General features: G+C 47.8%; 1 protein-coding gene across 1 annotated transcript in view; it reads right to left on the bottom strand.

The window, feature by feature from the left end:
* Positions 1 to 13,646, bottom strand: part of Krt95d (phosphofurin acidic cluster sorting protein KrT95D) — an 85,337-nt gene that overhangs the window by 16,049 nt on the left and 55,642 nt on the right. The window contains exons 12-13 of the mRNA XM_077672779.1: positions 3,727 to 3,907; positions 166 to 208 (exon numbers count right to left, since the gene is read on the bottom strand). Of these exons, the coding sequence (XP_077528905.1) occupies positions 166 to 208; positions 3,727 to 3,907 (224 nt within the window). The remainder of the gene's footprint in view (positions 1 to 165; positions 209 to 3,726; positions 3,908 to 13,646) is intronic.

The raw sequence follows: 13,646 nt of genomic DNA, 5'->3' as shown, positions 1-13,646 counted from the left end.
TACTGGAGGTTGACAATTAGCAGCCACTCTAGCGGTTGAGTGAGCGGACAGACTGCTGCCCCCGTGAGCAGGGGGTCACGCCAGAAACCCCGTGAGGCGTCTAAGTGCCCTCGGAGAACAGTCACGGGTGGCCATCCTGTGCATGCAGGAAGCCCCGAGACTCACGCTGATGAAGGGCACGAACACCTGGCTGGACTCGTCCTCAGAGCTGCACAGGAGGAGGGGGAGGAGGGGCACGTGTCACTGGGCTGCTGTGGCCGCCCCCTTTACCCGTCCAGCACATCCCCGACTCTTCTAGTGACAGCTGTGTGGCCCTGGCAGCCCTCTGCGCGTCCCGTCCCCCCTGTCATCTGGCTGGGTGGGGCCCACCTTCGTCTGCTCTTCCCCACTGGTGCCCCACGGGAGCCTGTCCACACTCGACACCTGACAGGCAGGCAGGCGTGCAACCTGGCGGGGCCGGTGGGCAGCTTGGGAGCCGTTGCGTGGATGAATACACAAGAACCAGAAGAACACATGGCAACGCTCTACTCACAGAGCACCAAGGTATTGGATGTGTTTCCCACTGCCTCTTATCTAAGTATGTACAGTTAAACCTCGTTATAACGAAATTGAAGGGGCGCCGCGATTTGCTCGTTATAGCCAATATTTCGTTATAGCCGTAGCCGACATTTACTGCAAATATTATGCATTGTAGTTACCTAAAACAAAAAGCGGGCGAAATAGCATCTTGCTGCACGGCGATAGTCAGTAAAATAAACACATTCCGGAGGCAAAAAGGAAAAGTCACGAACCTATTTTATTGCAGTTCAAAACTCGTATTTCAAGCAGACTTGGCTACGAACAAGTCCGTAATTCGACATTGATGCACCTTCCTGATGCGAGCGATGGCTCCCTCAGCTGCAGCCGCTACGTTCACGCCATCTTCGCCGCTCTCGTGCGCGCCGAAGTAGCGACGCCGCACGTCCACCGCATCTAGTACCTCCGACGCCGTCCTTAGCGCTTCTTTTCAAGCCATGTGCAACAGCGCTGACGATGGACTCTCGGTTGTTCACGATGGTGGACAGCGTACTCGTCCACACGTCATTCTCTTGCCATTTTACCACGGAGTGCACCTTACCACCTTACCTTCCGTCGCGCCCGATGCGACGGCTTTTATCATAGCCGTCTTCTGTTCAAGGGTGATAGTCTTTCGCTTTCGCTTCCCGCCTGTCGCACTCGCGTTGTTGGAATCACGCCGGCAGTACGATGATAAACGATAAGGCTGAAGACTGCCAAAACCCACGCACACACAACTACGCAGCGATGTCGGCGATACGAACAGGGGAGGAGGAGGAGGGAGACGGAGGCGACGCAACCACGCGCGCCGTGTGCATTGGGGTTCTCGGGCTCACCGCGGATAGTCCGCAGATTCCCCGAAGCCATAGGTATACCTGGGAAAATCGAACGTCGACTGCTTCTCGGGGAGCCCGCAGTGAGTCCGACACTGTAAATCGAAGGGCCCCATTGTCTGCATGCCGTGCGCAGCGAAAGGAGGGTGGGGGCTTCGCGGGCGCAGCGTCATGGCGCGCCAGCTAGCTTCGCGCGCGTGGCGGGAGTTTTGAACTGCTAATACAGTTGCCGCGTCACGCACTGTCTCAAATCCACGTTGCGCACTGTTGTAAAATTAGCTCAAAATTTGATTTCTCAACGAAATTTGTTCGTTATATCCCGTAACGGGGAAATTTTACCTCGTTAAAACGAGGTTTTAAATACATTGGTTTCTATGGGGACTTTCAAGGGGAATTACGATTTGCTCGTTATATCCATTATTTCGTTATAGCCCGTCTCGTTATAACGAGGTTTAACTGTAGTGCACCTAAAAAAAAAAACACTTACTATTGAATGTGTTTTCATCCCCGTTAATTTGCACGCAGTTTGCTTTTCTGAGATGCATCATTACTTTTTCTTTTTTTACGTTTAACGCGCCGACGCAACGCAGGCGATGAGGCGCGCCGCAGTGGAGGGCTCTGGGTTAACTTCGACCACCTGCGGATCTTTACCGCGCACCGAAATCTCGTGCGCACAGGCGTTTTTGCTTTTCGCCTCCATCAGAAAAACGGCCGCCATGGCCGGGAATCAAGCCCGCGTCCTCGTGCTCAGCCGCACAACGCCTTAGCCACTGAACCACCGCGTCGGGTACACGCATCATTACCAACTCGCCCAACCCTCCTATGCAGTGCACGCCACATCTGAATCCGCACTGTTGCTGCCCTGCCTTCTCCCGTTTCTCGCGCAATCATCCACTACGTTGCCCCTCAATATGATAACAGCTGGCCCAGATGTGGGTTCTTTTGCAGTGCCAGTGTGCGCACTGCACTGCTGATGAGACGGTGTTATGGGACACCGCGTGCACCAAGTAGCGTATTTTTCGGTGCGTAAGATGGCAGACTGGTCTTAGAGCTATTTTTTTTTATTTACCAACCAATTTTAATGAAACTGCACTGCATTATACAGTTTTTTGTGCTGATTTCAAAGCTGCCATTAGATTTTTTGTAAGTTGATTATATTTTGAGTTAATGATTAATTGCCATTACTTTGGGTCACAGTTACAAAAAAACCATGCCATACAGAATGGCAGTTACCACGTGGCTAGACAGACAAATGACTAAAGAATACAACGTAGGAAGAACTTTTTTGAGTCAGCTAGTTTTTGGTCGTTTTACAACGCAGTGAACTTTGCTTCTCCCATGCTCTGCCAGAAATGGCTGGTGGTGCCATTTGAACACAATATAATAATTTTCCGAAGCCTCCATTTGAAAAATTTGTTTCCAACATTGTATTCTCCACACATTTCGGTATCAGAAGCAAAAAGAATTACAGTTGTACCCGCTTTGGGTGCCGAGATATGCGAGGATGAAATGCTAGCTTTGCATTGCAAGAAAAATGCCGTTTCACCATCGAATACTGCGCTAACTGAGCTGTAGAGTGCACTTTAAAATGCTACTATAATATAATAACAACAAAACATGGTGCCTTTTGATGAGGAAATTCACAGACTGATAGAAAAATGGTCGTGGAGGTTGAAAATGCCATTTTTCAGAAAACGCTTTTTTTTTTTACCATTTTTCAACCTCAAAGACCCAACTGCCCCCATAAGTCGCCTTTTTTTTTTCTGACATTTTCATTGGTGCATCTTATCCACCGGGTGCGACTTATGTATGGGATAAATTCGGTACGTGGCAGCTGCGCATGGTCTGCGCTCGAAAAGGTGACTGTGTGCTGCACGATGTCAGCGCACGTTAAGAGGCGCAGCTCTGTGGTCTAAATGAATGAATTAGCTGTTAGCGAGTCGGAGGAAGAAGGCTTCGATGGCTTAGCCTAAACACCATCTGTAAGTACGTGCTGTCTGTGTGTATCAATAACCCATTTTTGAGAAGGTAGTTCTGTCTGGACTTTGGATGGTAGATGCACGTGTCTAGCACTGCTTACCGGGGGATGCGTTCAGAGGTGGCGGCCGCTGCAACCATATGTACTTTCACCGCACTTTCTAACGAACTGATCCTCTACAAGTGATTAAAAAGTGTGTTTTGTACACCAGTGCGTCTTATACACCTGTGTGACTTCAATAAGTTTTTTTTTTCCTTCAGAAAAACTGATGTTTTGAGAGGGGTGCGACTTACACAAGAGTGCGAATTATAGATCGGAAAACACGGTATCAAGGCACACTCAGGAGGGAGGAGGGCGTGCCTGTTGTGTGGGCGGTAGTTGATCATGGCCTCGGCGATGGGCAGCTGCAGCACCGCATTGGCGGCCGACAGGAAGTCCGACACCCGCTGCTCCGCCTCCTCCAGCCAGCCGTCCGAGAACTGGGCCGCGTAGCAGTTGTCCAGGGCGCACAGGTGGCGCAGAACGGGCCCCATTGTGCCACCTGCGGAAAACAAAGCTGCTGCATCTGCTGCCCCGAGTGACAGGGGAAGCACAGTGACGACAGCATGTGTAAACACTACCCCCAACTTGAAAAGCAAGCTTCATTTCATTGAGTTACTAGTTGTGTCATTACGCAAGTGCTTGGGAAAGAGTTCAGTTTCTGTGGCACCCTAGGTGCCCTTCAGCTTCGAAGAAGCAGGCGGGCTCACACAGCCCGGGTTGTGACGCATAGTTTCACAACCGCTGGATATTGAACAGCTCTGCTTTCGAGCGCATTGGAAATTCACAATTGGCTAGAGCATGGTTTCGTTTCTCAAAGTAGGTTCCGCGGAACCTAGGGGTTCCGCAGGCCCCTCCTCAGGGTTCCGCGAGCCACTGATAAATTTTTCCTGGTTCCGCAGTCGCAAAGTCTTATATGGTGAACTTGAGGTGCGATCGATCTAAGGAACCTCCATTACTCACGCCCGAGTGTCAGTAAGCACATCTCGGCGCATAACAGAAACGCGCGAGCTGCGCAATAAATCTCGCCAGCAGCTTGTAGCCAGCCAGACTCTGAAAACGGGCCACGTGGTTAAACTACTATTGCACTTGAATCTCGGTCTTATATTACCCCCATGCGCATTTCTCCTGTTTGGAGATAGGTGCCGCTAGCGTACGCATTCGCAAAAAGTGACCGGAAAAAAAAAACAATACCCTTGCTTGCTTTTGAATTTATTGCACGTTTATGTAGCATGAACGGAATGAAAAATGGCGGGAGGGGGGGTTCCTTGGCACTTAACGGAACTTAGCAGGGTTCCCTGGGACCAACATGCTTGAGAACCCTGGGTTAGAGGAAGGAAATGACTTCGACATGGTAAAAAGCACACTAGACGGGGACACAAAAAAAAGGCAGTGGCACGAGACGAGTGCTAAACATCAACTGAGGCTTTATTGACAAGAAAGCAGTTGCAAGCTTTACTGACAAGAAAGTCGGGCGGTGCACATGCACACCTGACTTTCAGGAAACGCGCGTCCTGCGCAGCTTTAGGACGCAACTACAGCGAGAAGTCTTCGAGGCGTTCTGCATTATCAAGGGAAACGAATGCGTGAGCACTCCGTCGCTGGCTTTGCACACAAAAGAAAAAGCCTATCTACAGCGTCAATCACATGTTCTGTGAAAGCTGCGCCTTATGTACCTTTTTAGTGTTTCTGTGCATTTGTGTGTATGTATATAGCCTTTCTTGTCAATAAAGCCTCAGTTGATGTTTAGCGCTCGTCCCGTGTCACTGTCTTTTTCTTGTGTCGCCGTCTAGTGCACTTTTTACCATGTGAAAGTCGTATCACCAACTAGCCCAAATTTCTGCGGTGGAAAGGAAATGACACGGACACAAGAAGAGGAAACAAGTTGCGACGCTGCAATGGAAGCCCAAACAAAGCTGACACAAGTGAGCAAACACCACCACTGAAATGTTTGCACTTGATCACAATGCCAGTGACGGGCCTTTTTCCTGTTTGTTTTTCTTGTCACTGCTTCTGGATTACCAGACCCCGCTGCAGTTCCACTTTCAACACTGCCGAACTTTGCGTTCATTTCTCCACAGCACCTGTGCCGTCAGCAAGATGCTCAATTTGATCGATCGATTTATTGATTGATTGAGTGTAGGGTTTAATGCGCCGACGAACGCAGGCGGTGAGGCGCACCGTAGTGGAGGGCTCCAGATTAATTTTGACCACCTGGGGGTCTTTAACGTGCGCCGAAATCTCGTACACAGGGGCGTTTTTGCTTTTTGGAGTTGTGCTGTGCTCACAGCACCTGCCTACGACTGCGCAAAACTGGCCTTTGCTATGACACGAGAAATGTGCGCACCCCACTCGGCACTGCAAGTTTGCAACAACCTTTTTTGAAAAACCCCCTCTGTCAAACAGAAGCACAACTGGGAGCCGACCTAGTTGGAATTGACACATCTCGACAAATAGTGCACACAAACAGGGGCAACAAGGACACATGCACAGGCGCTACTAATACTTGAAGTTTTAATCAAAAAAACAGACTTTTCGTACCCCAAGCACTCTTCAAAGCAACGCAAAAAATGAAAAAAAAAAAATTCAACACACATCAAAACGCGTTCACTCTCCTTAATTTTATACATGAGGACAGCAAGTAATTAACGATTGAACATATTTTGATGTGCACACTGTCGAATTTTTCCTTGCATTGTTGTGCACAGTGCTTGGGGTGTGAAAAGTCTCTTTTTTCAGTTAAAATTTCAGCTGTTAGAAGCGCCTGTGCATGTGCCCTAGTTGTCCAATTTCAATCAATCAAATCAACTTTATTTGCCTTACAGGGAAAGGAGCAGCCACAAAAATGCCCACCATGTGACTGACAGCAACGAGGTCGAACAGATCAAAAGATACAGAAGACTAAAAAAAACTTGAAACACGTGTCAAATAAGCGCAACAAAATGTGCTTAACAGTCATGGTTAGCAGGGTAACAGAAACAGCAAAATGAATTCAACATGTACATGTGACAGGTATTTACAACAACAAAAATGCAACAGATATATAACACGCGTTACAAAATATGTTCTTTCAAGGCCAATTTAGATAGTCGATCTCAACTGCGTTACTTGTAAAGTTATTCAGCAATTTGGGTAAAGTGAAAGTTGAGGATTGACGGTCGTAGTCGTTGTGGGGTGTAGGAGTATACCATGTGCTTGGATTGCATGTGTTGTATGCTGTAATATTTTTCTTTAATTTCGCTAGGCCCTCGTAAAAGCGGTTGTTATTTTTTATAGCTGCAAGGTATGACTGGGCCAACCAGTATTCGTAGTAATTGCTAACTTTAATTATTTTAAACTTCTCTAAGAGTTCAGGCGTGTGGAAATTACATGGCACATTCGCTATTACCCTTGCAACTTTTTTTTTTTGGACTAGAAAAAGCTGGTTAAGGTTCTTGTTGGTTGTCGTCCCCCAGACCAAGTGTGCATACGTGAGTTGTGGTAAAAGTAGTGAATTGTATACAGCTGAACCTCGTTATAAGAGACACTGATGTAAGAGACAAATGGGTATAAGAGACACTATTCACCCACATGGTTGGCTGCCCTATCTTTCCCATTAAATTGACCTCTTTTATAACAGACATTGGATGTAGAAGATTGGTTATAAGGGACAAGTCATCCTTGAAGTTTAATCAATAATCTCGCTTGTAACAGACATTTTAACTTCAGATGCAGTGTCACCAGTCACTAATTGCAGTTGCTTCCATTGTGGAAACACAGGTGGACGACAGACAGGTGCAGTCGCTATTTATTATAACTTCAGCAAACACAAAGTGGTTCAGTCAGCTATGAAATGACAATGAGAAGCCCTGCCAATGGAAATGCAACTGACAGAAGTAGTTGAAGCTTACTGCCATTCATTGGATGGAGCGCGATCACACATGCGAGCTCTCCTACTCGCGTAGCTCCCAATCAAGAAGCACTGCAGACGTTGAGTCCTGCAAGCGTAATGAATAGCCTGACCACACAGCAGAAGAAGCTGTGCGCTCTGGTTATTCATCAGGCTTGTGAACCCAACATCTATGATTCATCTTCCACAAACAAGGAAAAAAAGCTTGTAGAATCGGTTGTAAAAAACAGTGCAAATACAGTCATGAAGCAAACAAAGTTTCATAAATTCTGGGACCAAACAATAATTAGAATGAATCTTTTGAAACATGCTGTAGCGTTCTTTTGAGCTTATTTTAGTCATACGGTGCCCACATTGAACTAGGGCCTGATTAGCAAGTGAAAACATGGTACCCTGCTTATAAGAGACATCTCGTATAAGAGACAGAAACTGCTCCCCGGTACGTGTCTCTTATAAAGGGGTTCAACTGTAATAACAGCTCACTACGTTCAGGTAATATATGCCTACATTTATTGATGACATATTTTCTACATATTTTCTTTTTAGATTTGTTCGACGTGACAGTCTCAGGTCAGATTTTGAGAAAAATGTACACCAAGAGCTTTTACACTGTCTGATTGATTGTGGGGTTTAACGCGCCGACACAACGCAGGCGATGAGGCGCGCCGTAGTGGAGGGCTCCGGATTAATTTTGACCACCTGGGGATCTTTAACGTGCGCCGAAATCTCGAACACACGGGCGTTTTTGCTTTTCGCCTCCATCAGAAAAGCGGCCGCCGCGGCCGGGAATCGAACCCGCGACCTCGTGCTCAGCAGCGCAACGCCTTAGCCACTGAGCCACCGCGGCGGGTGCTTTTACACTGTCCTCCACCTGGATTACGCTTCTGACAAGGTACACCTTTGGTGAAGCAGCGAGTTTGCTTTTCGGCCAAAAAAGTACTGCCGTTGTTTTATCCACATTTATCACTAGGTAGTTGCGCTGAGTCCACGCCAAGAGCGTCGACAGTGTTGTATCCGATATTTTTTCTATTTCTTCAGTTGTTTTAGCGTTGATCAGCAAAGTGGTGTCATGAACATAACAGATTACCGAAACTTGCGGCCTTGACAAGAGGGCATGCAAATTATTTACGTAAACGGAAAATAAAAGAGGCCCCAAAATGCTGCCCTGGGGCACGCCCGTGATTATAGATTTGAGGTCAGAAAAATGCTCGCCTATTAATACGTATTGCTGACAGTGACTTAGGTAACAGAGCAATAAGTCATACGCAACACCACGCACGCCATACGAGTGCAGTTTGCAGAGGAGTGTTTCATGCCAGAGGGAGTCAAATGCCTTGGATAAGTCTACGTAAATGCCTAATGTTAGATTGTGATCTGAAAAATTCTTAAGAATAATTTCTTTTTGCTCCAGTAGCGCAGTTTCTGTAGAATGACTCTTGCGAAAACCATGTTGAAAATCGTGTAATATTGCGCGCTTAGAAAAATATGTAGTCAACCTGGAATGTACAAGTGTTTCTATTTTAGAAAAAATCGGCACGATAGAAATAGGCCTATAATTTTTCAGCGAGTTTTGAATAATAGCTTTACTTTTGCAATTTGTAACTGCTTAGGAAAGACGATTGATTGATTGATTGATTGTAGGGTTTAACGCGCCGACGCAACGCAGGCGATGAGGCGCGCCGTAGTGGAGGGCTCCGGATTAATTTTGACCACCTGGGGATCTTTAACGTGCGCCGAAATCTCGTACATACGGCCGTTTTTGCTTTTCGCCTCCATCAGAAAAGCGGCCGCCGCGGCCGGGAATCGAACCCGCGACCTCGTGCTCAGCAGCACAACGCCTTAGCCACTGAGCCACCGCGGCGGGGTGCTTAGGAAAGACGCCTAAGGACAGTAAAAGATTTGATATATGCACTAGGGGACGTGCTATCACGTCAGCAATATATTTGATATGGGCTATTTGTAGGTCGTCTACGTCACACATGCTGCTATTTTTTAAATTTAAGATTGTAGACTAAACTTCCTGGTCATCCGTTGGACACAGAAACATGCTCTGTTGCTCAGTAGCTGATAGGGCTTTTTCTGAAATATCTGCGGTAAGTAGGGGTTTGTCGAACTGTTTAACAAAAAAATTTTTAAATACATTTGCCAGGCGGCATTCAGACACATTTTCCCCGTTATAACAGATGGACTCGATTTCGGTAGGCATGCGAGTCCGACAAAGCAGTGTTTTTTTTTTTTTCCATGTAATGTCAGATCACCCTGCGTAGTGTGCAAATAAATTAATGTAGTATGCTAATTTAGCCTTGCGAATGATTTTAACTAGCTGATTTTGAAGGCGCTTAACTCTTTCGTTACAGCCGGAAATTGACCAATTTTGAGGAGTCTAACGAAATATTTTTTCTGTGGTATACATGTTGACATAAAATGCAGATGATTTCACGTGCTTTCCATCGACACCAGTTTTAATAATGTTTTCATAAATAATGATTGCAAAAGAAATTATCAAATTCGAAACCTTTGTCTAGGCGCCGAAGAAAATAAAAACTCCCCCCACCTCCCCGAAGGGGATCGTGCGGAAATGCGAATGCATTGGGTGCACCGATGAGTGCGCTGCGGCAAGCAGTCACGGAGAGAGGCGCGCGCTCCACTGCATTTATATATATTTTTCCGAGCGCAGCGAGCGGAGAGAGGGTGCGCGGAAAGGAGAGAGAGACCCGCGCAACACGCCCGCCCCGCACGCGGCCTGCTCTCTCCGCCCGAGCTCCTCGATGCGAGCGCCCTCACACGCCCGAGCGCGCTCCTCCTCTCCCCTTGCCCTCCGCTACTCCCGCCCGAGCTCCGCGATGCGAGCGCCCCCACACGCCCGAGCGCGCTCCTCCTCTCCCCTTGCCCTCCGCTACTCCCGCCCGAGCTACCACCTGCTCCGGTTGCTAGGCGCGCCACAGCTGTTGCTAGGGCGCGGAGAGATAACACCTGCGGGGCGCACGCCGGCCAACGCACGACAACCCCCGACTAAGAAATGCATTCGCATTTAATATGAAGTTGTGTATAATAAACCACCAGTAGTAGAAAAAAATGCAGAATACCCATTTTGTAGGTAAACATTTCAAAAACCCGTCCTAGAAAAAAAAATGAGTTGCACAGTACAATTTATCGGATATAAAAGAAAATGTTAGCACGCATGGTGCCCGTGCCTTGTGGTGCAGCTCAACCTCTATTTCAAATTTTGCTATTTTGGATGGTTCTCTTGAAGAAATGTGTTGGTTTGTCATCATTAAAAGCCCCAATTAGCCTCCACGGGATGTAAAAACACCTTGTCAATGATTATGGCCAGAAAATATTGAAGGCAAGCAAGTGATGCGAAAAAATCCGCTTGGAGTCGAGAGCCAAACTCTTTGGTTGATTTGTTGACGTTCTGATGATCACTTATCAGTCAGGGCTTTCATTTTTAGTTCATTATGATGTTCTGCCTCGCTATGGTAGCCCTGCTTGCACGAATAAGGTACGCTGCGCCAGAATCGTGCCCAGGAAGCTTTCACCAAGCCGCCAAGCGAGTTCAGAGAGTTCAGCACTACGAGTTCAGCACTACGATACACTGCAGCACCACCTAACAATTTTGAAAAGAATACAAGGCTGTTGGAAAATTTGTCAGAATGGATAGTTCCAATAAGAAGCGACACTAGACTTCCAGAAATACCCTCGTACAAGACTGAAACTGGCCGGTGAGCAGCTGGCCGTGTTCCAGGCCAATTGAAGGCTTCCTCCTCGTCTGAACTGGTATCCGCCGACCCTGTGCTATCTTTCGACTTTCAGCGAAAGCTGTTATCGCAGAAGTAAGGCACGGGTAAAGTGGAAGCACGAGCAGCATGCCTGTTTTGAGGAACAGTAGCGGGCAGCGGAGGCGCCATGGCAAATGAGCTTGTACAGTCTACGCTCGTTACAGCGGATCCGGCAACAACGGACTTTCGGTTACAACAGACCATTTCTGTTGGTTTGTCTGGTCCCCAGGCATTTTAAATGGAGCACACTCCGCTCATAACGGACCCGGCTAGAGCAGACTATCGGCTACAACAGACGAAATTTTAGGCGAAAATTGTTTTGACTGAATATTTATAGCGGACTTCTGCGGGGCCGGCACCCGATATGCTTTTTCTTTGTTTAGTTTGGCAAGAATACTGTTATGTCTGGCAACATTGCTGGCAGCCGGGTCGTTGGTGCAGCCAAGCCAGTGCCAGTGGCTTTTTTTTTGTGTGTGCGACCAGCGGAATAAGCAGCAGGGTAGCTGATTTCACTGTCAGATATAAATGAAGTGAAATTAACGGTGTTGAACATGGGGAAAAACAGGCCAACATCGCCAGAAGTACAGGCCTGTCTAAGCAGAGTGTCCGCTCTACCGTCAAAAACAAGGCCGCTGCCGATAAACGCGACTCCGGTGAGATTGAAAACAGGGCTCTCGAATACTCAACGTTGTGCACCCGGAGGCAAGTCTGCCCTTGTCAGTTTTTTTATGTAATAAAAAACCCGGGTTCAGTGAAGTTCGGTCTTTATTATTCCCACGCATGCATCGTTCCCGTTCCGTTCGGTGAAAAAGGTAAGAAATGCCCCAAGTAGGGGGGTTGTTTTCCATCCATTGTGTGCAATCTGCCGGTAGGTAACCGTGCGCAGTCCAACTGGTCTATCTTCCGATTTCACAGCTGTCCGTCATCAGATTATTTCATTACAGCTGTTTCAATGACCAGACTAAAATCGTTAAAAATGTGGAAGCTGCCTCGGGGGAACGTCAGGCAGCGATCCGGTTTGATTGAAGAACGGTTTCGGGAAAACCTGCCTCGTTGTGGAGGGATTTAAAAGAGCCTAGCTAATTCACATTGCACGAGATTGCCATGACTGATGTTTTATAGCTGGTTAATAATTGCGCCTAGTTATATTCTTGCTTTATTTGCTCAGCGTATCATGCGTCTTTACACGCTTGACCGTGTGCGCTAGGCCTTTTGCAAGTGCCGGTGCCACAGTGCATGCCACGGTGCCTACACCGCGGCCGGTGCTAAGCTTCGGAAACGGTGTTTACGTGATCCTTTGCCCTTGCTGCGCGAACAATGTGCAGAGGTGCTGCAGGCGTGTAGAAAGAACAAAGTGTATGTACTATGCATATGCAATATCGTCAAAGTACCCACTTTAGGGCTTATACACACCCCACCCACCCACCCCACCCCACCCCCCCCCCCCCCCCCCCCCCCCTCCGGATGGATACTGCATACTTCGGCTACAGCGGACGTTCTTTTCCGGATTGAGACGGTCCGTTGTAACGGGCGTAAACTGTAGTTGGGTAACTGCGTAGTACACGAAATATGAATTTCGCAATGCGAAAACGAAACCGAAACTGTTAGAAACTGGCGGAAAATGCCAGGCACACTTGCTAGACATGCGGGGAACCATCAGAAATAAGCTTCGGCAGAATAAAGCTACCTGACAGCTTTCACTTTCGCAGACCCGGGCACATTTGGAAAACCCACTCACCTATTCAAAAAACCAAATAGTAGACATTTTATTCGTGAGTTAAATTATTCGCAGAGGCACTCTTTGATTCGTATTCAAATATTTGAGTATTCGCACATGCTTACTGAAAAGCCCCCGAAAAAGCTTGGCCGAAGGTCGACCCGAAGCTTGAAGGCTTGAAACACACCAAAAATACCTGGTGACCTCAAGGGGCCTGGCATGAAGGACACATACCAGTCAGATGCCTGCTTCCGGCTGATGGAACGCGCACAGGTATCTCTGTTGGATAACTGCTGGAATGACAGTTTTGCCAACGTCTTCCTGTTAGGGCACGACCCCGGTCTGAGCTCGGCCGCCTTAAATACATGTCGAGCCTTCATGCCCCTCAGGCTAAGGACAAAAGTCACCCCTCGTCTCACAGAGCAGTCATTGGCAGAATGCGAATTGCTGTCTGGCAACAAGCTGCAAGTGCAGGCGGAGACAAAGTGCAAGCATTTGCATTCAGGCTGCGCATAGTCCACTGCCAACCACCCGCTGTGTACTGGCTGTTCTCTCTCGACCAGGGCTTCTGTACGGTGCTTTTCGCTTTTCTCAAAGTTTTCAGTTGTGTGTGTGCGCACGCCCGTGTTTGTGATTGGTCTCTTTTGAGATGAGAGGCGAAACTTGGTACCCGTCCACCATTGTGTTTAAGGTGAAACCGACCCGAGAATATGGTGGCCCAGTGCCTCGGGGAAGGGTGTGCGGTACTGGCAAAGCCAGAAAGATATGTTGTCATTGTGAAGCCCTCGGAACGTCCCGTGGTGGACTCTGAGTAGAAGAACGAAGTAGTTGACTTTGCATGATCGGTTATGAAGGC

Source organism: Haemaphysalis longicornis, unplaced genomic scaffold (genome assembly GCF_048455015.1).
Source record: "Haemaphysalis longicornis isolate Haplotype H1 unplaced genomic scaffold, Haemaphysalis longicornis Haplotype H1 scaffold_6, whole genome shotgun sequence".
Classification (NCBI taxonomy): Eukaryota; Metazoa; Arthropoda; class Arachnida; order Ixodida; family Ixodidae; genus Haemaphysalis; species Haemaphysalis longicornis.
Note: the sequence above shows the minus strand (reverse complement) of the source record. Positions and strands in the feature narration are given on the sequence as shown.